The 25,958-nt window shown below is 38.4% G+C and overlaps 1 protein-coding gene across 1 annotated transcript; it reads right to left on the bottom strand.

Moving 5' to 3' along the window:
* Window positions 1-733: 733 nt before the first annotated feature.
* DDX52 (DExD-box helicase 52) lies at window positions 734-24,435 on the bottom strand. Its single transcript, XM_006065500.3, has 15 exons — window positions 24,279-24,435; window positions 22,996-23,197; window positions 19,077-19,207; window positions 17,924-18,109; window positions 15,879-16,022; window positions 14,887-14,998; window positions 12,768-12,840; window positions 12,060-12,263; window positions 9,653-9,743; window positions 7,248-7,370; window positions 6,980-7,130; window positions 6,726-6,801; window positions 5,349-5,420; window positions 4,408-4,500; window positions 734-1,277 (listed from the first exon to the last, which is right to left on the bottom strand). Exons 1-15 carry the CDS (start codon window positions 24,363-24,365, stop codon window positions 1,223-1,225), a joined length of 1,800 nt encoding a protein of 599 aa, XP_006065562.1. The 5' UTR covers window positions 24,366-24,435; the 3' UTR covers window positions 734-1,222.
* Window positions 24,436-25,958: the final 1,523 nt, after the last annotated feature.

The following is a 25,958-nucleotide window of genomic DNA, read 5'->3' as shown; positions in this document are numbered from 1 at the left end:
AGTTTCCACTGCTTCCCCATCTATTTCCCATGAAGTGATGGGACCAGATGCCATTATCTTAGTTTTCTGAATGTTGAGCTTTAAGCCAACTTTTTCACTCTCCACTTTCACTTTCATCAAGAGGCTCTTTAGTTCTTCACTTTCTGCCATAAGGGTGGTGTCATCTGCATATCTGAGGTTATTGATATTTCTCCCAGCAATCTGGATTCCAGCTGTGCTTCATCCAGTCCAGCATTTCTCATGATGTACTCTGCATAAGTTAAATAAGCAGGGTGACAATATACAGCCTTAACGTACTACTTTCTCTATGTGGAACCAGTCTTTTGTTCCATGTCCGGTTCTGAGTAATGGAATATTACTCGGCCATAAAAAGGGACACATTTGAGTCAGTTCTAATGAGGTGGATAAACCTAGAGCCTATCATACGAGTGAAGTCAGTCAGAAAGAGAAAGATAAATATCATATATTAACACATATACAGAATCTATAAAAAATGGTACTGAAGAATTTATCTGCAGGGCAGCAATGGAGAAACAGACATAGAGAACAGACTTATGGACAAGGGGAGAGGGGAGGAGAGGGTGAGATGTACGGAGAGAGTACCATGGAAATTTATATTACCATATGTAAAACAGATAGCCAACAGGAATTTGCTGTATGGGGGGGGAAAAAGGAATCTCATTGTTATGGCTCCTACTACAAAAAGCCATCAACAAATTTAGAAACAGCGAGATAGAGAGATGAGTAGATTTATTCTTGGTAGACAGCTTGTGTTGCCTCTTGTCCATTTCCCTTCCACCACACCCCCAAAAAAAGTGGGTTCTCAAGACTTTACTTTGCAATGTGGTTCCAAATGCCTCTCCACAGCATATACAACACCTGCCTTCACACTTGAAGGGAAAAATCCAGCTCACCACATTTGGGTGTTGTTACTTTTAGTATAAGCTTTAGTTCTTCTATAAGAAGTATCACTCTGGATTCAAACCACACGGATGTCAATGAATGTTTTTTCCACTGTATAATCATTTAAAAATCACCTACGAATTAGAACTTGACATGATACACTGAGAATTTAGGATCATTTTTCACCAGTCCCATGTTCTTGTGGTTGACTTGAAATGTTTGGTACAGGTGATTATAAGACGATATATTCCATGAAAAAAACATTCATGCTGGAATTATAAAATCACATTTGTGATATAGTTCTTTTAAAAGTCTGTTTTTAACTTTTGTCCTCAGGAGCTACTTTCTCCTTGTTCTGACCAGTGACCTTTTTCCTGTGACAATGAAAGGAAAGTTGAATTAGAAATTTTAGATATATGTACTTTCCAAAGCTCTACCAGTTTAATAAACATTTACTGAAACCTCCACGATCAAGTATATGAGACATTAGTAAAAAAAAAAAAGCTGTGTCTCTGCCCTTTAGAAAAATACATCCACCTAAGTGAGACAGAAACACCACAATAAACTACATTACAACATGGCATAAAAGATTCTGACCTAATAAAAAGAGTTCACATTGATTAACTGCTAGACACTGTTATTTTTACATGTATCAACTCAGATCTTCTAACTTATGAAAAAGATTCTATTAGTATCCTTCTTATATAGATGTGGAAAACGAGGTGGAGTGGTTGAGTAACTTGCAGATCATCACACACTGATAATATTAGATATGAACTCTGATATTCTGATTTTAGAGTTTGGTGAATGGTGAATGCCACCAACCAACTCTTAACCCAAGAAAAACACTTCTGAGAAGATAATCAACATTTGCATACTACAGTATGCTACATTTGTATACTACAGTATACAGTATACAACATTTGTATACTACAGTAGTAGTATACTACAGTAGACTAATGCCAATCAACTCACTTAATCCTTCACTAACAGCGGCAGAGTTATTATTTATATATTTCCATTATATATAGTGGGAAAGAGGCTTAAAGATGTGAAGTGATTTGTTCAAAATCACACAGGAAGAGGTGATATTAGAGCCAGTTCTTGCTCCAAATCCAGTCTCCTCCACCCTCTACTACACCAGGGTGAGTCTGTGGTGCCTGAAGTGAGGTCCACTAGGCAACAGGATTTAGGTGTATTACTCAGTTGGGAAGCAGGGTCTGAAGATATGGACTTAAGAGTAATCAGCACAGAGCTGAGGCCACAGATGTGGGTAGGATCATTATAGCAACATCTACAGTGGAAAGGCAAGCTGGTGTCAGATCAGCTCTTATGTGTATGTTATGTTAAGAAGTATGGTTTTTAAATGTGAAGAAAATAGACAACCAAAGCATCTTAAGCAGGGGCTAGGGACAGGTTTATATCAAGTGTCCTCAAAGTCTTAGTGCAGCCGTTAAGTTTTAATAACTTCAGGGCATAAAGGCTACGGACTTATAAAAATCAATTAAAATATAATTTAAAATATCAGTATTTCTTATTATAGTTCAACAGAGCCATGGTCTTATGCTCTAGTTGATTTTCCATCTTTGTAAAAACTTTCCTCAGCTGCTAGTCAGTACCTGAAAGGATTGCACTTTCAATCTTAGCTTTACGATCACCCAAGAATGAGGTTCTGATGTACATGCAACAATTCAGAAACAGTTCATCGCAAGAAAAAGTCTAGTGAGACAGATAAGGTGACAAAGCAGGGCAACCTCCTGTGCCAATGCACTGGTCTACTAATCCTCTACCAATCCACCCAGGAACTGTTGCCACAAAGAAGAAAAATAAAAAATGCGTTAAGGAGGCACAAAACTGACTAGGTATGAATTAATCTTTCCAGTGATGTATTTTTGTAAGGTTGTAACATTTATTCCTCCCGTTATTAAAGCTTAAAACCACTAAACCCTTGGGACACTCTGTACATGCCATGTACTGGGTTGAACATGACTTCCCACAATTAATACAACATGTCAGGCTGACTCATTCTCTCAGAAGGAAAGTGCAGGCCAGTTTTCTCACCTGGGTTCACCTTGTTCCTTCTACATGCCTAAATTTTACGTATCCCTGAAGATAATTCTACTTCTGTAAAACTTTTTGCAAACAACACCAATTCATAATGATTTTTCCCTTCTCTAGCTTCTATTTTACTTAAAAATTATTTTCTAATTATTTTTTTCATGTATACTAATCTCATTTCCCTAACTTCAGGAAAGGGGTCTCATTTTACACCCTTTTAACATTTTACCACATATTATGTATGTAGTACATATGTAATACAGATATATGCAGTACAGCTAAAGATGGACAGTAAGTACTTGGTAAAGGCCCACATTTTATATACGTTATATGTTAACTGGTACTGACAGAATTTAAAGTGTCATTTTTCTTAAATAGTGGAAAGAATAGTACTATGCGGAATATTTCAGTCTACCCCATGAGATCATGGTTTCCTAGTAGTGACAGCCAAAAAAGGTAGTCCTGTGTACATTCTAAAAAAAAAAAGAAAAAGAAAAAACTGTACTTTGAAATCCTCAAAACATTAAGCTAAATGACTGAACTTATAGTTTGCTCAAGTTTATAATTTATATATAAACAAATTTGTATATAATTTCATATAAATATGTAAATCATGTTTATAATTTACATACAAATAAATTTATAATTTACTCAAATTATACTTTTAAGAGATGTTTCAACATGCTTCAGTGTAAATCCTACTGAAATCCTCTCCAGAATACGAAGCTTCAAGAAAGCCTCCACTGATGTGAGCTGACAATCCTACAAGCGGCTTCCATAGTGTGTCCAGATGCAGGCTGCGTGGAGATAGTGCGTCCATGTGTCCTAAGTCACTGTGTCCGACTCTTTGTGACCCCATGGACTGTAGCTCGCCAGGCTCCTCTGTCCATGGGATTCTCCAGGCAAGAATACTGGAGTGGGCTGCCATGGCCTTCTGCAGGAGATCTTCCAGACCCAGGGATTAAACCTGTGTCTCTTTAGTCTCCTGCACTGGCAGGTGGGTTATTTACCACTAGTGCTACCTGGGAACTCCATGTGGAGATAGTGGACAGTGCAATTCTAATTCACAGTGAATTGAAATCATATTTCCAAAGATGGGAAAAAAATTAATTAATATGTTAAGACAAATTCCAAGATTGAATTAACCAAGTTTCCAAATCATTAGCAACCTGATATATTACTTTTATTAGATTCTACAATGGACTGTTGCTAATGTTTAGTTGCTCAGTTGTGTCCAATTCTTTGTGACCTCATGGACTGTAGCCCCCTAGGCTCCTCTGTCCATGGAATTTTCCAGGCAAGAATACTGGAGTGGGTTGCCATTTCCTTCTCCATAATGGACTGTAGACCTATTAAATTTTATTTCTAAAAATCTATCCTAAGGAAAAATAAAGCCCATGTTATATGAATATGACAGAGTCAAACTAACTTTTACCATATACTTACCGTTTATCCTTTGCTTTTTCTAAAAAATATTTTGGAGTTGTACTAATGCTCTCCCTTTCCAAGGGCTTCTTAATCATCTTTTTCTTTTGTTTACTGGAAGTTACAAAGAGAAGAAAGAACTGAATTAAGTGCAACATAAATTTAGAGAGCTAAAACTAAAACTAGTTTTGGTTCTTGGTCACAAAATTTGTTTACCTACTTACTGGTTTACAGTGACAACACTGTCCACTTTAATATGCTGGTTACCTAACAGTATCTAGAGCGACACGCCAAGGAGATGAAATGCAACCTAACAGTATCTAGAGTGGCACGCCAAGGAGATGAAATGCAATCTAATAGTATCTAGAGCGGCACGCCAAAGAGATGAAATGCAACCTAATAGTATCTAGAGCAGCACGCCAAAGAGATGAAATGCAACCTAATAGTATCTAGAGTGGCACGCCAAGGAGATGAAATGCAACCTAATAGTATCTAGAGCGGCACGCCAAAGAGATGAAATGCAACCTAATAGTATCTAGAGCAGCACGCCAAGGAGATGAAATGCAACCTAACAGTATCTAGAGCGGCACTCCAAGGAGATGAAATGCAACCAAGTTTAAAAGGCGCTGATTAGGATTAAAATACGTGTCACTCTCATATCCTGCCAATAAGCACTAGAGTCTGATTCTGGCCAATTAACTACTTTTTACTCGCTTTATGAATTAAAATCTGAGCATATTTCACTCAGATTTAATAATATTTTAAAAATCTGAGTACTTAAAATTTCAAGGATGAAAAACTGACAGGGAAAGAGCACACAATATTCACAAATATTTAAGAGGAAAGTTTTTACTTTAGAATGTTCTAAAATAGTAATGTTGCTAGAACTACAATGTACGAGTGTGAAAGTAAGAATGTACAGGCAAAGACAGAAAAACTCCCAAGTAAATTCAAGACTGTACCTTAGTAGTTTCTGGAAACCTTTTATGTATTCTGGGACAGGACATCCAGCCTGCTGGATAACATTGGCAACACTGAAAAAGGTACCGGTAAACATAAATTTGTATCTTGTCAAACTGTTGTTTATATACTTAAACCCTCTGCACAACAGAAGAGGAACTAAGACTACACAAACAAGAAACTAATCCAGTAAAGTGTTCTGATCAATTATTACCAGAAGCAATCACATTGGACTACTGAGAGCACAGTCTGCTGGACTGCAATCAAGGTACTGATGAATAATTTTAGCTAGCAACCGCTTCTATTCAACATGTATCAAGCCCTAACCAGCACAGCCCAGTGCTGGATGAAAATGCTGAAGTCAGAGTCACACTTAAATTTATTAAATCATAGGGCTTGGCTGACTTGCGCTTCTCATGTACAGTCACTTATTCAATGTACAGTCACTTAGAAGCTGTTATAGTAAGTATCATCATTATCCCCATTTCCCAGATGGAAAAGAAAACTGAGGTGCACATACTGATATGGGGGGGTCATCAGAGTCACATGCTTAGAGCTGCTGAGGAGAACTCAGGTGCATCAAAGCTGCTGGAATATAGTCCCCTACAGCACACGAGAATGTCTGCTCACGACAAAACCAAGGTTGACAGAGCCAAGGCTCAGAAGGCACAAATCAAAATCTGTGCCACAACTGAGAAACAGGCCAATGTACAAACCACCTCCAGCCACAGCTTGATTTCAGTTGTTAGAAATATGAACTGCTGTCAGTTATCATCAGCCTAACATTTCTGTAGGCAGCCCAACTGTAGGAAATATAACTCAGCTTTTACATTAACATCTAGGATGATGGGCTAAATTAAGATGAAATTCTAAATCATAGGTTACCCAGGCCTCAAGGGGCTACAACTGAATAATATTGGAGTGTGTTACTAAAACAGTTTTTCCTCTATGACAAGTGACCTGGGACTAAAGATAAACTCCATCTGCCCCTAAGAGTAATGGGAAGAAGGTACCATGCTAAGAGATCATTTTGACTAGGCTGTAACATAAGAGATTCACTTTAACTATTCACTAATCCAAAAACCTTAATATTACCTTGTGATTAATATCAAGTGATGTTATTGGGAGAATTCTGTGAGTATGAAACTTAAATGAATATTCTCTTGTGAATTTCCAAAATCTAACAATGGAAGGACAAAAATGAAGCCTTTTGATCATTTTTCTTTGCTTTTGATCATTTTTCTTTCATGGCTAACATGTGGTTGACTAATACCATAACAGAATTTGGGACACAGCCATTTTGTAATTATCCATTAATTGTGTATAAGAATAAACAACTAATTTTGTCAACTTAATGGTAAGCTATTTCTCCTAATTACCTTCTTAATAATGGTTTATCATCTTCAGTGAAAAATGTAATAGCTTTTCCTTTATGCCCAGCTCTTCCAGTTCGACCTAAGAGAAATCAGATCATTAAAAAACAAACAAAAAAACTCATTTTTGAGGGGAACGGGACCTTCAAGATTCACATATACAAGTCACTGGATTTTTACAGTACTGAAAAAATGAACATGCTGAAGGGACTCTGGTAGACGTGCTAAGACAGATGAGTGGGGGTGGGCACGTGACTCACCTATCCTGTGAATATATTCCACTGAGCTGGTTGGAAAGTCATAGTTGATAACCAAGTTCACACCTTTAAAATCGATCCCTCTGGCTAGCAAGGCTGTACAAATAAGAACCCAGATTTTTCCTGCTCTGAAGCTGTGGACTGTGTTATCTCTCTGGTTAAGAGAACATACAACAGATGTTTTAGTACCACTCTGGGAATGGAAAACAAGTGCTTCATAAATGCCAGTACTTAGTTCTTTGTTGCTTTGAAAGTTTACATTTGACTTTACCTGTTGCTGTGTTCTGTCTGCATGAATAACATCCACGTTAATACCTTCATATATGAGCTCATGAAAAAGTTCTTTAGCCCTTTCAATGGACTGAACAAAAACAAGAACAGGTGGATTGAAACCCTAAAAGAAAGCACACATAACCCATAACTAAGAATATAATTGCATCATTTCGTAAGATTTTAATTCATTTCAATTTAGAAATTGCCAAATTTCTCAGACCTGTGGTCTAAGTCTGCCTCCATCTTCCTCAGCATTCATTCTCTACAATGGGCTTTTCCTACTTACCTTCAACAGTACTCTCCATTTTGCTCATTCCAAAAATCTTGTCTAATTAATCCCCCTTCACCTGTCTACAGCAATGGATGTCCACTCCTTGAAATAAACATGTTTGCTTCTGTGCCTCAGAACATTTTTGTTCCTTCTTAAAATATAATAATCATCACTTTAATCCATTATTTATCCTAACTGTGGGTATTCCCCAAAGCTTAGTTCCTGGTTCTCAGTTCTCTCAAAATTATCTTATCAAGTTAGACAAAATTTAAGTTATAACTACCAGCTCTAAGCAAATGATTTTTACATTTTGTATTATCAAACCCTGCTTCTCTCTCAAACCAGCTTTCTGTATTTTCAACTGTCAGCATTAGGACTTGACCTTGTTATTATGGTCCATACATCCTTTCAGAATCTAATGCAAGATACGAAGCTGTCTAATAGGTAGCCAGACATTCACACAAGTTCAGAAGGTTCACAAAACTGAAGTTCATACAAGGCTAAAAATCCCTGGAGTATCAGATCAGTCGCTCAGTCGTGTCTGACTCTTTGCGACCCCATGAATCGCAGCACGCCAGGCCTCCCTATCCCTCCCCAACTCCCAGAGTTCACTCAGACTCACGTCCATCGAGTCAGTGATGCCATCCAACCATCTCATCCTCTGTCGTCCCCTTCTCCTCCTGCCCCCGATCCCTCCCAGCATCAGAGTCTTCTCCAATGAGTCAACTCTTCACATGAGGTGGCCAAAGTACTGGAGTTTCAGCTTTAGCATCATTCCTTCCAAAGAAATCCCAGGGCTGATCTCCTTCAGAATGGACTGGTTGGATCTCCTTGCAGTCCAAGGGACTCTCAAGGGTCTTCTCCAACACCATAGTTCAAAAGCATCAATTCTTCGGCGCTCAGCCTTCTTCACAGTCCAACTCTATGTAAATATCTGTGAAAACCTTCTATTTCTTATTGCCAAGCGATATCAATATTAGCAAAACTAACAAATATAGCACAATGTGCCAAGCACTATTCTAAGTACTATATTTGTATTAAATCAGTAATAAAACAAAAAACCCCACTCTAGTGGCGGCTACTCATGTAAGGCCCCAGTTCTACATGAAAGCAGCAGAGTGCTGGGGGGAGATTTATATATACATGCATACTCTTGTTTTATTGCACTTTGTAGGTTTTTCATAAATCAAAGGTTTCTGGCAACCCTATGTTCAAGCAAGTCTATCGACACCATTTTTTTCCCAACACCATTTGCCTACTTCTTGTCTCTGTAGTACATTTTGGTAATTCTTACAATATTTCAAACTTTTTCATAATTGTTATATTTGCCTCGGTGAGCCGTGACCAGTCCTCTTTGATGTTACTAATATGACACACTGAAGGTGATGGTTAGCAAGTTTAGCAATAAAGTATTTTTAATTAAGGTGTGTACATTGTTGTTTTGACATAATGCCACTGCACACCTGACTACAGCATATGTAAATGCAATTTTCCTATGCACTGGGAAATCCCCAAAATTCCTGTGACTCACTCAGTTGTGACACTGGCTTTGCTGTGGTGGTCTGGAACTGAACCCCCAGTATCTCTGAGGTCTGCCAGTTCACAGATGTGGAAAAAGGAGGCTTTTGGGGCATCAACTAGGTCTTTTCCTAGCCTTCCCTGAGCTGGGGACATAAAACTTAACTTTATTCTCAGAGGTGAGCCTCTCCATTTGGGACGAGTTGCTCCAATGTGCTTCTTACTGATTTGCCACTGGATTGCTAAACACGACGGAGAAGGCGATGGCACCCCACTCCAGTACTCTTGCCTGGAAAATCCCATGGACAGAGGAGCCTGGTAGGCTGCAGTCCATGGGGTCGCTAGAGTTGGACATGGCTGAAGCGACTTAGCATGCAGGCATGCATTGGAGAAGGAAATGGCAACCCACTCCAGTGTTCTTGCCTGGAGAATCCCAGGGACGGGGGAGCCTGGTGGGCTGCCGTCTATGGGGTCGCACAGAGTCGGACACGACTGAGGTGACTTAGCAGCAGCAGCAGTACTAAACACGACACAGGAAAACATGCTCAGCCTCCTGTCAGTAATACAAGGCTTGGTGAGCTTCATCAAAATTTGAAAATGCAGCCCAAATTTACCTTTTTAACAAGTTCTCTCATGGCCAGTAGTTTTCCAGTCTCCGAACCAACAAAGAGAAGCTCTTGTTCTACCGTCTCTACTGCAGAATTCCTGAGAAGGAAAACATACCTTACAGTGTGACAGCCAATCTTTGTTTTTCCCCATAAATTTTAAATAAATGAAAAAATTTACACACAACTCCAACAGAATGATTTTTTCCATTATCAATATAAGTACCTAATTATTTATATTTTAAAGACAAAGTTTTTTGAAATTTACTTTTACCTAGAGAATAACTGCTTTACAATGTTGTGTTGGTTTCTGCCATTTAACAACGTGAATCAGTCATAAGTGTACATATGTCCCCTCCCTCTTGAGCCTCTCTCCATGTCCTACGCCTCTCAGTTGTCACAGAGCTCCCTGTGTTATACCAAGGTTTTTAAATTTTAGTTCAAGTACAGCTGATTTACAATGTTGCATTAGTCTCTGGTGATTCAGTTATACACACACACACACACTTTTTCAAACTCTTTTCCATTATAGGTAATTATATGTGGTTTATGTATTTCACCTTTACAAGTTTGCATCTGCTAACCCCAAACTCCTGCTTTATCCCTCCCCCCTAATTTCCTCTTTGGTATTCGTAAGTTTGTTCTCTATGTCCATGAGTCTGCTTCTGTTTTGTAAATAAGTTCATTTGTATCATTTTTAGATTCTACACATAAGCAATATCATATTTTACTCTGACTTTCTCCACTTAGTATGATAATCTCTAGGTCCATCCACGTTGCTGCAAATGGCATCATTAAGAGCTGGACACGACTGAAGCGACTCAGCAGCAGCAGCAGCATTCCACTGTGTATGTACATATCACATCTTTACCCGTTTATCTGTCAGTGGACATTTAGGCTGTTTCCACATCTTAGCTGTTACAAATAGTGCTGCTATGAACACTGGGGTGCATGTATCTTTTCAAATTAGTTTCCTCTGGATATATGCCCAGGAATAAGATTGATGCATCATATGGCAACTCTATTTTTAATTTTTTAAGGAATCTCCATACTGTTCTCCATAGTGGCTGCATCAACTTATATTCCCACCAACAGTGTGGGAGGGTTCCCTTTCCTCTACGCCCTCTCTAGCATTTATTCTTTGTAGCCCTTCTGACGATGGCCATTCTGACTGGTGTGACGTGGTGCCTCATTGCAGTTTGCAGTTGCATTTCTCTAATAATTAGTGATATCGAGCATCTTCTCATGTGCCTATTGGCCATCTGGATGCCTTCTTCAGAGAAATGTCTATTTAAGTCTTTAAATGTTCTCTTCTGATTATAAAAATGTTATTTCAATTAAAAAAAGACATAAACAATAAGTTGCCCACAATTCTACCATTTTACGATAAATTTTGATATTTTTGTTGTGTTCTAGTCATATATTTTCATCTTTCCAATCTTTCAAAATCTTTCTAAAAGTAAAATTAATGGGTTAAAATCAGAACATTTTAAAGGTTGCTTCATATGGCTAAATTTTTTTCATAATGATAGCAAAGGTTTATTTATAGACATAGTTGGAGTGAGGTATCTCAAGGCTTTATTAACACTCTATAAGCCACTGTAATATATTATACTATGTATAAATACTTTTTCCACTCTGTTATCTCCATTCATAATTATATTTATGGTGAATCTGTTCTATTTTTCTTTTTATACACAGGAGTTTTAAGTTGGAAGTAGCTAGGATATTCTTTATTATTTCATTTGGCTTTTTACTTAACATGGGATTACGAGCACTTTTTCATACAGCCACAATCTTCACTTTTACTACTTCATTTCCATTCTCCTGGCAACAATACTGGAGTACATAGTCATTCCCTTCTCCAGGGAATCTTCCCAACCCAGCAATTGAACACAGGTCTCCTGCACTGCAGGCCGATTCTTTGCTGTCTGAGCCACCAGGGAAGCTCCATACTACTTCATGGGTTGCACTACAGTGTATCAAGGGGAAGTATTATAATTTCATAAAACTTTTTCCCTACCATTTAGCATAAATGCACCCCAAAATATTTTTAAAAAGGAATTATAAAGCAAGTGGCTCAGTAATATCAGCTTCCTTCTCTCAGCCCTACTGAGTTAAGCCATCAAAGAGATTAAATCCTCTGGGTGGCCAAGAGCTCATGGTCATACTTTATGGAAGGGAAAAATCAACTAAATGCACGATGACAGTAATATCTACATGACAGTATGAGAATGTCCCTTTAGATTATTCTAACACAGAATATCCTTAATCAATCTTGACTTTAAAGAATATGTTTCTTTCGGTAAAACTCTTTTTATTAATCTTAGGCCACACAACCTGTCTCTTTTAGTCTAAAATAATGACTTGTGTTTTTTTTTTTTTTTAAATCAGTGGGATAACGTGGAAGAATTACCTTGCTCCAATGGATACAGTAATGACATTGTCCAAGTTCAGTTTGCACCACTGTTCAACATCATAGGCAAAAGTTGCACTGAACATAGCTCTCTTCACCTTGTGGGATGTACAGGCCAAGAAAATGGAAGCCAGCTGGTCTCTGAACCCAGTTTTGCCATCTTCAAACAGTTTATCTGATTCATCTACTACCAGCCATTCAACACTAAGAAACAACAACAAAAAACATTTGTAGTTTATTGAACTGAAAGATCCAGGACACGTCACTAAACTGTGGGAACACATAAAGAAGTCAAACCACAATGACGCTTCTCAGATCTACATATTGTACCAGAAAAAGGTACAAGAAAAATTAGCAATAAAAAGGTAAAACAAGATCAACATAAATTAATGTACCTATTCCATTAGACCCAAAGGATATGAAGTTCCACTGGCAATGTCAGAACCTCAGATAAACATTAGGAACTCCATCACCACTGCTGAAAGATGTGAAAAATTTCTAGGGAAACTGTACTAATTGCTTATCAGAATCTGTTAACTTTATTTCAGGCCAGATATAGTTACTTTTTTCTCAGCACCAACACTGACTGAAAGCTGGCAGATAGCAAGCTCCAAATGACAATACTACAAATATTATATTATAGTTGAGGACAAAATATAATCAACTTAATGAAAAACAAACATAAAAGACATTATTAAAGTAATGTACCTCGTTAGGTCTATTCCTGGAGGATCTTGTTTTAATAAATAGATTAGTCGATTTGGAGTAGTCACAAGGATATCTGTAAGGAAAAACAAATGGTACAAATTGCAAAACATTCATCCCTCTTGAACTAGGGGATTAAGCCCCCTGCATTTCAGTTAATAACCTCAAGTGGGGAGAAGTGCTGATATGCAGTATACCAATAACACAACAAACTAATGTGCATATTTTTTTAATCCATCATAGCACAAACTGCTAAATCCTTACTCTCCTTTTATTTGACTTGCCTGGATCACAATAAACTGTGGAAAATTCTGAAAGAGATGGGAATACCAGACCACCTGACCTGACTCTTGAGAAACCTGTATGCAGGTCAGGAAGCAACAGTTAGAACTGGACATGGAACAAAGGACTCGTTCCACACAGGAAAAGGAGTACGTTAAGGCTGTATATTGTCACCCTGCTTATTCAACTTATATGCAGAGTACATCATGAGAAACGCTGGGCTGGAGGAAGCACAAGCTGGAATCAAGATTGCCGGGAGAAATATCAATAACCTAGGATATGCAGATGACACCACCCTTATGGCAGAAAGTGAAGAAGAACTAAAGGCCCTCTTAAGGAAAGTGAAAGAGGAGAGTGAAAAAGTTGGCTTAAAACTCAACATTCAGAAAAATAAGATCATGGCATCTGGTCCCATCACTTCATGGCAAATAGATGGGGAAACAGTGGAAACAGTGCTGACTATTTTTTGGGCTCCAAAATCACTGCAGATGGTGATTGCAGCCATGAAATTAAAAGACACTTACTCCTTGGAAGGAAAGTTATGACCAACCTAGATAGCATATTCAAAAGCAGAGACATTAGTTTGCCAACAAAGGTCTGTCTAGTCAAGGCTATGGTTTTTCCAATAGTCATGTATGGATGTGACAGTTGGACTGTGAAGAAAGCTGAGTGCCGAAGAATTGATGCTTTTGAACTGTGGTGTTGGAGAAGACTCTTGAGAGTCCCCTGGACTGCAAGGAGATCCAACCAGTCCATCCTAAAGGAGATCAGTCCTGGGTGTTCGTTGGAAGGACTGATGTTGAAGCTGAAACTCCAATATTTTGGCCACCTGATGCGAAGAGCTGACTCATTTGAAAAGACCCTAATGGTGGGAAAGATTCTGAGGGCAGGAGGAGAAGGGGACAACAGAGGATGAGATGGTTGGATGGCATCACCAACTCAATGGACATGAGTTTGGGTACACTCCGGGAGTTGGTGATGGACAGGGAGGTCTGGCGTGCTGTGGTTCATGGGGTCGCAAAGAGTTGGACACAACTGAGTGACTGAACTGAACTTGGCCTCTAAGAGGCAAGAATACAATCATCCCACAGTCTGCTTTTCAAACATTCGTTTGTTTTTCAGGAAAATACTTTCCTTAAACGGAATTTTATTCAAAAGTTCAAGATAAAAGCCAAGTAAAAGAGTTTCTCTGGTGGATGTTAAGAGTAGGGATGTAAGCCAGTCTTATCTGCAGAATATTTCCATGGCAGGTTAACAACCAATAGAATAAAGCAGGGATTCTCAGTCTCAGTACTACAGACATTTTGGTTCAGACAACTTGCTGAAGGAGGCTGTTCTGTGCACTGCAGGATGTGTAACAGTATCTCTGGCTTCCATCCCTCTAATAGTAGCACCTCTCCCCAGCTGTGACAAAATATCTCCATATATTGCCAAATATCCCTGGGGTGGAGGGTGAGGTGGAGAACCCCTGGTATATATTTATGTAACTACTGGGTGAGAGGAGATTTCTTTCAGCTTTTCTAAAAATTGAACTAACTACACTTTAAGAATTTTTAGGTGGCAATTAGGATATTTGAAATTTCCAAATCCCTTACACTTGAAGCATGAACTGAACTGAACTTACAGCTTCCATCCTCTTGAATGCATGCTCAGTTGTGTCAGGCTCTGTGACCCCATGGAGCCTGCCAGGCTCCTCTGTCCATGGAATTTTCAGACAAGAATACTGGAGTCAGTTGCCATTTCCTCCTCCAGGGGATCTTCCCCACCTAGGGATTCAACCCGAGTCTCTTGCAATGGCAGGTGGACTCTTTACAATTTGTGCCACCTAATAATCCCTTACCAAATTTCTTAGATGATTTAGGTCCAAATTTCTTGGCTGCAACTGCTGCTTTGTGGATCATGTGTATCCTGAATCCTGTTCCCTCAGACAGTTTTACTAACTCTCGGTGAATCTAAAACAGAAATGATAAAAACATCAGCTGCTGAAATACTTGGATAAGATGTATAGTCACTTTTTTAGTATTTATAAAATAGATCTAGTATCAATCCGTGAATACCTGAAATTAAGCTTATGATAATCTGTAGATTAACTTGGAATCTTGGCATTTTGGAACTTCAATGCCAAATAAGATTCAGTAGTTTCTTCAGGTCTAGTAAACCAGTTCCAAGAGATAGAATCAAAACTCTTCAACTCTGTATTATTTTTAAGAATAAAGTACCATTTCAAAACTATTTCATACTTGGCATGTGTTTACATTAAGCACACGGGGAGAGTCGAATGGATCACAGTATAGTTTTATTTTCTCAAAAACTGAGATGAGGTTTCCTTTTTTCTAAGTGAGAAAAAAAGTTTTAAAAGAGGAACTATATATTACAGACCACATCCCACTACTGTCTGTGGCTCAGACAGTAAAGAATCTGCCTGCAAGGCAGATGACCCAGGTGCGATCCCTAGCAAAGATCCCCTGGAAAAGGGAATGACAACCCACTCCAGGATTCTTGCCTGGAGAATCCATGGACAGAGGGGCCTGGCGGGCTACAGTCCATGGACTTGCAGAGTTGGACTCGACTAAGCGACTAACACACATATGTTACAGTAGCCTTCCAACTACAAGGATCTTAGAGCATATACCACAGTATAAATGCTAAGATCATCATATTTTAGAAAATTATAAGACTTTATGCAGTAAGACACTTAGAAGTATACTTTGTACACAATACTTGACCATGACAAAGACACGGCCCTTCTCTTCTGGACCTTTCTATCACCCTCAAATAAGAAAGATGACTGGCAAACACAAACACATACTTTTCAGAAACTACAGGTTATACCTGGCTGGCAAGTTCTCGTGTAGGTGATATAATCAAGGCTCTGAAGCCTTTATTTGTGGGTTGTTTCAGGTGCATTAAAATAGGAATGCTAAAAGCCAAAGTCTTTCCAGATCCAGTAGGAGCAGAAGCCAGCAGTTCTCGACCCTAAAAACAGAGTATATTAAGTATAAGGAAGAGTACATACATTTTTAGTGCCAGTCAAATAATGCTACCAGCCATAAAAATAAAATTATACACAGCAAGTCCAGATACTCACATTCCCATCATTTTTCTAACTTCTCCCATATTTGCTTTTCTAACATCACCCATCTCTGCTACCACCACCCCAACGAAGTTTCTGAGCATTATCACTAAAGTTAATTTGAACTGGGTAAAGAAACTAGATAACTAAAATCCAAAGATAATCCACAACCATATTCCCATTATTTCAATTTTCCTTTTCCCTAATCCTCTTTATCAAAGTTAAATCAGAAAACCAACTTTTGGTCCTGATATCTGTATTGCTCCATCCTTACGGAAAATTTTAATAAATAACAGAAGGACTAAATGTAAAATAAAAAGTGGTGATAACACCAGTGACAGTCATATATAGGTGACAACCTTCAAAAAGTCACCGTGCTTTTTAAAGCTTTAAGCTAAGGTCACTACAGAAACAACATTTTAATGAAAATTAAAAGCAAATTTGCTATAGTGTCAGTCAAAAACATCCTTCAAATATATTCTGATTTCAGTTTCCCAAAGAAAATGAAAAGGATTAATACAGATGCGGAGGGAGGGAACTCATACCCTTTGGCTACTACAATTGGGAAGGCCGCCTTGGTTATGTGGGGAGAAAAAGGCAGATCTCACTACTACAAAAAGAAACCTCAGAAAAACTTAATTTCCAAACATCTAAGTTAACTCATACCTCTGTCAACAGTGCATAAACAAATCATGGTATACTCATACAAGAGAATACTACTCAGCATTTCATATATCAGTAACAAATTGATATATGCAACATGGAGGAATCTCAAAAAAAGTTCACAGAGTGAAAGAAAGAAACCAAAAATAAAAGAATACATATTGAATGATTCCACTTATATGAATTCTATAATATATGGCAGTAAGAACCAGAACAGGGCTTCCCTGGTGGCTAGTGGTAAAGAATCCACCTGAAATGTAGGAGACGTGGGTTTGATCCCTAGATTGAGAAGATCCCCTGGAGGAGGAAATGGCAACCCAATCCAGTATTCTGGTTTGAGAAATCCCGTGGACAGAGGAGTCTGGTGGGCTACAGTCTATGGGGTTGCAGAATCAGACACAACTGAGAGATTAAACAACACGAAGAACCAGAAGAGTGCTCACCTCTGGGTGAGGGTGGGGTGGGGACTGAATGGCAAGGGTATGAAACTGTTGAAATTCACTAAACTGTGCACTTAACATCTATGTATTTTTTTGGTACTTAAATATAGCTCAATAATAGAAGGTACTGGGATATGGGAACTCCCTGGCAGTCCAGTGGTTAGGACTCTGTGATTTCACTGCTGAGGGTGTGGGTACAATCCCTGGTTGGGGAATGAAGATCCCACAAGCTGCACGGCGTGGCCAAAATCTTTTAAAGTACTGGGATTAAAAACAAAGTCAGGTTATATACAAGAATTCAGTACTTCTGAAACAGTTCTTGGATATTATAAACCAAATCAATGATGGATAAACAGAACATAGTCTCTATCCTCAGAAGATGAACACTTTTAGTTAAATGGAAAATGTAAGTGCAGTTAGTGCAAATACATAGTATATAAAGTGTAAGATAAATGTTGCAAGAAAAAGAAAACACACGGAGAACTGGATGTTAGGGGAAAGAGTGTTGGTAAAGGAAAAAGATCACATCAAGCAGTAGTGATCAAGACAAATTTTATGGAGACACAGGTATTAGAGATGGAGTTTAGAGCATGGCAAGGATTTCAACAAGGGGAGATAAGGCAGAAGGGAGGATCTCACAGAGGAAAGAGAATGAACGCACACACACATACACACGCACACTTCGAGGCCTTCACACTCACATGCAGCATAACTGGAATGGCTTGCATTTGGATTGGTGTAGGTGTCTGGAAGCCTGCATCTACAATGTTCTGAAGCAGTCGAGAATTGATTTTATATTCCTGGTCAAGTTGCTGAAACGTAGCAATTGGGTCAGGAAGATCAGTTCCTTGGACATGAATTTTATGTTTATTCCGGAAGAAGTTTAGCTGAAAAGTAAAATACAGGGATTTGGTAAAATACATTGTCAGATGTTGTAAAGCAATAATAAGTTTCTGAAATAAGCTTTAGTAGCATATGAAGCTTTCTAGTTAAGTTCCAGGCCCTAAAAAAGACATATTAGGTACAATTTCCACCCTTTCATAGAAGGATGACCTTCCTAACAGTGAAACCTATCTATCCACACTTTCCACATTTAATGTGTCAATGCCATGAAGAACATTATTCATATTCACGTGCTACTGTCAGTCACAATCTTATATAAACTGCTAGAAGACAGGCACTGAATCAATCTATTTGCTTTATGTGGCACTTAGCACACAAGTGCCAATGCTTTGTAACGATCTACCCTAAAAACTCTACTTATTAAGACTGAATGCCACTAGAAGAGTCAAGTGATGTTGATTTTTCTTTTTTTTTTGGCTTTCCCACTCTCTGATCCAGACAGCCAAATTCTGGATTCAGGATTACTAAACGAGCTGAACAACACTCCACCTATAACACAGCAAGAGTGCAGCAAACTCGACAATGGCATATTCGTTGTCTCTTCTGAAGTCCACTCCTCCTAGTCCCAAGTTAGAAAACAGGTTTCTTAAGAATTCCAACTCTCAAATCCCTTGTCACATGAAATTCTTCAAAACCAGTGAGTTTAACATAAAGGATAAAGTGGGCCAATTTTATGTTTATCAAAGGGAAATAAATTAAAAAAATTAATTCTAAACACATTATCAAATTTGACCCTGTTTCAAGATTTTAAGATACTTTCAAGAATTTTAAATTTTAAAAATTCCAGCCATAGCACAAAGGCTACTTTAAGTTTTCATTAAAGTAAAATCTAGACTACTATAAATAACCTTCTATCTTAACAAAATCATACTGTGATGAACAAAAAAACCCAAGCACAGTGAAAAAGGCACAAGGCCAGAAAAACAATTAGGGTGAAGATATTTTTCTCACCTTTTCTTTTCTTAGCTGCTCTAACTTTCCTGAAGTTAGTTTATTTTCTCTTTTAACATTTTTATCTTCAATCTTTGCTTCCACAGATGATACCCACTGTATAGTAGAAAATTCTTCTTCAGAAGTAATTTCTAAAATATATATTTTTAAAAATTAAAAGATTTTAACTGTAACATTCTTAGGTGGCACAAATAGGCCATATCTTCACAATGAAAAAAAAAGTAACAGTTGATACAACTAGATAGTTTTGGTAACTGGTCTAGTTGACTTTGAAGTTTACGTGGTAAAATAAATATGCAAGAATAGCTAAAAAAATTTTAAGAACAATAATTAGTAAAGACTACTTCTGGAATTTCTTTTAAATTTTTTTCAACTTCACTGAGGCACAACAGACACAATAAACTGCATATATTTAAAGTATGCAATTTGAGGAGTTTTGATATATGTATATACCTGTTGGAGTTTCCTGGTGGCTCCGTGGTAAAGAATCCACCTGTAATGCAGTAGACATGGGTTTGATCCCTGACCTGAGAAGATCCCCTGGCGAAGGAAATGGCAACCCACTCCAGTATTCCTGCCTGGGAAATCCCCTGGACAGAGGAGCTTGGCGGACTACAGTCCATGGGGTTGCAAAAGAGTTGGACACGACTGAGTGACTAAACAACAGCAACAATACACCTGTTACACCATCAACACATTCAAGGCCATTTTAATCAGTTCCCAAAATTCCTTGTAGCTCCTTATAATGCATTACTCCATTCCTAGGCAACAACCTGTATTCTCTCATTGTTGATTAATTAACTTTATTTTTTCCTGGAATCTTATATAAATGGAATCATATAGTATGTACTAAATTTAGTCTGGTTTCTTTCACTTAGTATAGCTATCCTGAGATTCATCCATTCAATCTATGTTGGAGCATGTATTGATAATTTAAACCTTTTATTTATAGGGAGTGTCCTATTGTATGGATATACAATCTGTTTATCCTCCACTGTCCAGGGACATTTGGGTCATTTCATATTTTTGGCAAAACAAAGCTATTATGAACACAAGTATACAAGTCTTTGTGAGAACATAGGTTTTCCTTTCTCTTGGGTAAATTCTTGGAGCAGAACAGGTGGATCACATGGTAAGTGTATGTTTATTATTATTATTATTTTAATTCTTTTCAATTTCTACCAAAAAAGCCAACTAGAATTTTAATTGGATTTGCACTGATCCTATAGCTCACTTTAGGGAGAAAGTATCCAGTTGCTCAATCAATAAACATGGTATGCCACACTACTCTACTGGGATTTATAACACAGTATTAGTCCCTTAGTTGTGTCTGACTCTTTGTGACCCCATGGACTCTGGTCCCCCAGGCTCCCCTGTCCATGGGACTTTCCAGGGAAGAATACTGGAGTGGGTTGCCATTCCCTTCTCCAGGGGATCTTCCCAACCCAGGGACTGAACCCAGGTCTCCTGAATTGCAGGCAGATTCTTTACGGTCTGAGCCACCAGGTAAGCTCATTTATAACATAAGGCCATGTTAACTGAAACAAGCTTGTACTGGTGTATGAATACAGAATCAGAAGTAAATGAAATAGAACAGAACCCAAAGACCCAAATATATATGGGAAATAAGTTACAATAAAAGCTGTATCTGAATCCAATGGGGAGAAGATGGATAATCAATATATTAAGATAGTCGGCTAGCCATCTGGAAAAAAAAATTAAATTAGTTCCTTATTTACTCTTTACACCAAATAAAATCCCAGAGGGCCAAAGATTTCAATATAACAAAATGAAACTACAAATAAGAAAGTATGGGAGAATTTAAAAAAATATATTAATTTAACGCTTAGGGCACAAAAGCAAAACAAATCATAAAGGAAAAGTTACATTTAACACATAAAATGGCAAAAACAAATAAGATTATGCAAGGACAAGCTAGAAAACGTGTGTAAACACAGTATGCTAGACTAGAGCTAATCTCCCTAACAAACTAAGAAGAGACAGATGAGCAGTATAATAGAAAAAAGGTGCAATACGACATGAGGAGGCAAATTATAACAATAGAAAAAGAAAACTCTCATACACTGCTGGTGGGCATCACCAATTGGAATGACTTTTTTAAAAAAATAAAAAATTATGCTCACTTTTATGTTTTATGAGGAGACAGTTGGCATTAATAGACCTGAATCATTACTAATCCACAAGACCTTGAATTCTCCAATTAAAACTCTACGTCTATCAGCACTTGCTACTAAATGATTACAGGATGTATCTGTGTGTTTCTGGTTGCCCAATATTTGAATCTTTTCCCTAAGCTAGTGTCAGGTCTTTTTAGAATTCATCTTGATGGAAGGCTTTATAGCAAACTTCCCTGTAGCCAGGAAAGGAAAATGACTTTTATTGCAACACTGTCACCAAAACTGTGGAAGCAAAGTAAATGTTGATAACACAGAAACTTGTCAAACCAATTATGGAACATCCCTACAATATATAGCAGGATACTGTGCTATGGCTCAATGAGCAAAGCAGTAGACTTCCTAATGATACCATGCTTCTGGTGGACAATTCCTAAATATCTAAATTTAAAATGTTTATCTGTTAACTATGAAATCCCACTTTTAAGAATTTATCAAAGAGATATGCCCACACATACACACCAAGTAGAATAACATTTACTGCAACACTGTGAAGGCAAAAGTGGAGAAACAAGTTTAAGGCCCACCACTTAGGAACTTGTTAAATCAATAACGGAATGTATAACGGGATATGACGCTGTATTAAAATGAACAAGGCAGCGCACTTCCTACTCATTCATAACAAATTCCAAGATACAGTTTTTTTTAATAAAAGGGGTAGAGGGAAGGAAGTTTCAGAACAGAACAGCACGTAGAGTATGCAATCATTCATGCTTTTTAAGAGAGGTATAAATACATGTCAATAGACTATCTCTACAAAAATATGTAAGAAACTGAATAACAGAGATTGCCTCTGGAGAAACAGGGGACTAGAGATAAAACGCTGGGAAGAAAATTTACTTTTCACCATTGTATATGGCACCCCACTCCAGTACTCTTGCCTGGAAAATCCCATGGACGGAGGAGCCTGGTAGGCTGCAGTCCATGGGGTCGCTAGGAGTCACACATGACTGAGGGACTTCACTTTCACTTTTCACTTTCATGCATTGGAGAAGGAAATGGCAACCCACTCCAGTGTTCTTGCCTGGAGAATCCCAGGGACAGGGGACCCTGGTGGGTTGCCGTCTCTGGGGTCGCACAGAGTCAGACACAACTGAAGCAACTTAGCAGCAGCAGCAGCAGCATTGTATAACTTTTAAAAATTATATGTAAGTATTTACTTTACCAAAAAGGTAAAATGGCTAGGAAACTTAATAGACGAACAAGGAAAAAGACAAATACCCCTATAGTTGAGTACTGGGAAAAAAAAAAACAACCTTCTGAAAAATAGCCAACGAGTACAAACAAGTCACAAAACTTGAAATGTAAATATCCAATAAAGCCTATGAAAAGATGTTCAATCTCACCAGTTACCAAGAAAATATAAATAAAAAAGTTTCACTCATTAGATTAGGGAGGAAAAAAAAAGACCAACAGTATCCAACACTGCCATAGCTGTAGAAGTCACTTTGCAGTTATCTGTTCAAAGGAAGAAGTGTGCGTGCGCTTTCGCCCACTGAATCCACTTTGGGGATGCTAATTACAGAAATAACAGCACCTGTATAAAAAGATATGTTTACAAGTATCTTTACTGTAACAATATTTGTAATCACAAACACCCTGAAACGACTTGAATGCTATCAAATGACAAACAGCCATATATTGTCTGACATGTAACCATAAGCTTGTACTATTTCTGTAAATGAAAAAAAAGTAGAGGCAAAAACCATAAATCAAGCCCTAACCTGAAGTCATCTTCTTCTTCTTCTTTTTCCTGTTCTGCTCCTTCTTCCTTTCAATTTGGCTTTCTTCTTTTTTCTCTTCATCTTGTAGCTCCTGATGAGTTCTTAATGCCCCACGATCACCTGGGACAGGCTTTTTGTTTCCAAAAAAGTCCAATCCCTGTAGCACCTCCGAGGAATCAAAGTCATATTTCCTTTTTCCTATCTAAAACCCAAAAAATGTTAAATGAAATCTGTGGACACATTTGGCATTGTTATCACTCCAGCAGCACTGACAGTAAGGACGTGGGTACAATGACTCCCAATCTTTTTTGTCTTTCACCAAATATCTGTTGAGCTGACAAGAGTTTGGGCAAATGTAATCCAAGATGATACCTTTTCTGACTTTATAACAGTAATAATAATAATCATAATAGCAACTAACACTTTTAAGCCTAACACTTACGCTTAATCTGCATAACAATAACACTGCATAATCGGGCAAATTTCTAACCATGTTTAGATATATTAAATTCCTCCTTCCTTCAACTACCCTAACAAGGTAAATAGCAATATTGCAGATGAGAAAAATCCGAGGCATTAACAGGTTAAGTAACTTGACCAAGGTCTCAAAACTGGTAACTGGTAGGCCGAGGATTTGAACTTGAATAATCTGGTTCCAGAGTTCAAACTCTTAACAACTACACTATACCGTCAGAGAAAGAAGAAACACAGGTGTGGCACACACACAAAAATGTCTCCAGTCCCAATACCAAAGTTGATATTCAAGATTTTTCACAACTGGGCCCCAACTTCTCTTCGATTTATCACTCACTACTTTCCTCTGTAAGAGCGCCCATTTCAAATGGTTCTTCTCACTACTTAATACGCCGTGGAGTAGCGGGAATAAAAAAAAAAAACCATGCCCAGGCAAGCCAAGACAAACACCGTGAAATAATCTGTTCTCTCCGTTTGGGGTTGTTGCTGTTTTTCAAATTATTTTCCATCAGTTTCGGAGAAAAGATAATTTTTGAGAGTTAGATTCTAACGGTGCTTTCAATAAACTCAGAAGAGCGGCCAGGGAGGTGGAGTGGAGGTGAAACATTTCCTTGCTAGACCCAAGTCTACAGAAGGACAGGTAAACGGTTCATTCAGAAGGCTGCGGTAACCTGAACGCCAAATAAGGGGAAATGCCCCACAACCAGGCCACGGGGTCTCTGAGTGCGGGCTCCCCCAGCAGCCAGCAATTTCTCTGGCTCCCGCCCCTTCTCAGTTACTCGCGCTTTTGCCTGGAAGCGATACAATACCTGGAATCGAGCTGCGTCCGCTGAAAAGCGTCTCAAGTCGAATTTGGCCCCCACGCCGAGCCGGCGAAACAGATCGTGAGCATCCATCTTTACCCAGAAAGCTCCGCGGTCTCACAGCGCCTGCGCAGAGGACTTCCTCTCCCAGAAGGCCTAGGGCGGGCGGAAGTGGCTTGGGCAGGGGGCGGGGCCTCCTGGCTGTGAGACGTCGGGCGGGTTTACCCAGTTACGGTCTGTCGTTATTTGTTTGATTAGAAAAATATTTATCTAAATCATGCCAGGCACTCACTGTTCTATACTTTAGGGATAGTTTGGTAAACAACACTCCACGAATCTCACCTCAGGAAACTTACATTTTAGTGGTGATAGAAGATGTTAACAAACAAGTACAATAATTCCTGAATCAGAAAAGTGATATGAGACAAGGGTAAAAATGGCAACAGGGAGGTCAGTCAAAGTAGAAATGATGGTGGTGGCTTGGACTAGGGTGGTATCTGAGCTGATGGAATTAAATGAGTAAGTTTGAGGTATGTTTTGGAGGCAGATCTAAGTGCACCTGATATATTTCATATGAGCGAAAGGGAGGAATCGCTCCTAGGTTTTTGTTTTAAAATCTGGGGTAAGTGGCATGCCGATGACTGAGTTAGGCAAGACGAAAGGAAGAACAGCTATTTTGTGTGAAGATGAGGCATGGAAGGTGAAAATCACTTATGTTTTAGGCATGTTAAGATGCCTCATAGATTTAAAGTGGCAGTTAAGTCCAAGTGGGCAGTTGATTCCATGAGTCTGAAGGTCAGGAGGAAAGGTCAGGGCTAGAAAAATAAATTTAGGAGTCATCAAAATATAAATGGTACAATGGGATCATATCAAACAAGCATTTAACTTGTTAATTGGGTTATACATATTCAACCATAGAGTGTGAGAAATACTTTAAATTGTGTGGCTCCTTTACATTCAAGAAAAGCAAATGTGGAGTGAGGAGGAGATGAGGGCTGAGAGTCTGCTGAACCCTCTGATGGAGTTGGTCCCTAATTCTCTCATAGCAGGAGCAGCTTGTTCCAACTGTGTCTGCTCTTTAAAAATAAGTACTTTTCATGAAATGTGAAAGTTCAAGTACTTTTTCATCTATTGCTCAATGAAAACAATTTATCTCAGCACAGGAGGGGAAACAATCAACAGAGTTTTTAGGAAATGGAGTATTGGTCTTCAATTTGGCACATAAATATGGCCACAATCATATGTAAAATCAACATGTATGAAACCACAACTGCTGTAGTTTATGTGTGATTTAAGGATTTTCCAAGAATAGTTACTTAATGAGTTTTTTCTTTATGAGCTGACTTTAGAACCCAATCCCTGTGTAAGTGGTGACAAACCTATATGTAAAAGCATGATCATAAATTGGAGTACAGAATGAAGCAGGGCAAAGGCTAATAGAGTTCTGCCAAGAGAACGCATCAGTCATAGCAAACACCCTCTTCCAACAACACAAGAAAAGACTCTACACATGGACATCACCAGATGGTCAACACCAAAATCAGGTTGATTATATTATTTGCAGCCAAAGATGGAGAAGCTCTATACAGTCAGCAAAAACAAGACCAGGAGCTGACTGTGCCAAATTCAGACTTAAATTGAAGAAAGTGGGGAAAACCACTAGACCATTCAAGTATGACCTAAATC

Source organism: Bubalus bubalis, chromosome 3 (assembly GCF_019923935.1).
Source record: "Bubalus bubalis isolate 160015118507 breed Murrah chromosome 3, NDDB_SH_1, whole genome shotgun sequence".
In the NCBI taxonomy this organism is placed as follows: domain Eukaryota; kingdom Metazoa; phylum Chordata; class Mammalia; order Artiodactyla; family Bovidae; genus Bubalus; species Bubalus bubalis.
Note: the sequence above shows the minus strand (reverse complement) of the source record. Positions and strands in the feature narration are given on the sequence as shown.

What these genes read in the sequence shown, in the direction of transcription:
- DDX52 (XM_006065500.3), bottom strand. Translation starts at nt 24,365, where the DNA reads ATGGATGCTCACGATCTGTTTCGCCGGCTCGGCGTGGGGGCCAAATTC. An exon ending in ACTGTATCCATTGGAGCAAG is followed by an intron (nt 9,744 to 12,059) that starts GTAATTCTTCCA and finishes TTTCCTTCTCAG; the next exon opens with GAATTCTGCAGTAGAGACGG. An exon ending in GGAATATATTCACAGGATAG is followed by an intron (nt 6,802 to 6,979) that starts GTGAGTCACGTG and finishes GATTTCTCTTAG; the next exon opens with GTCGAACTGGAAGAGCTGGG.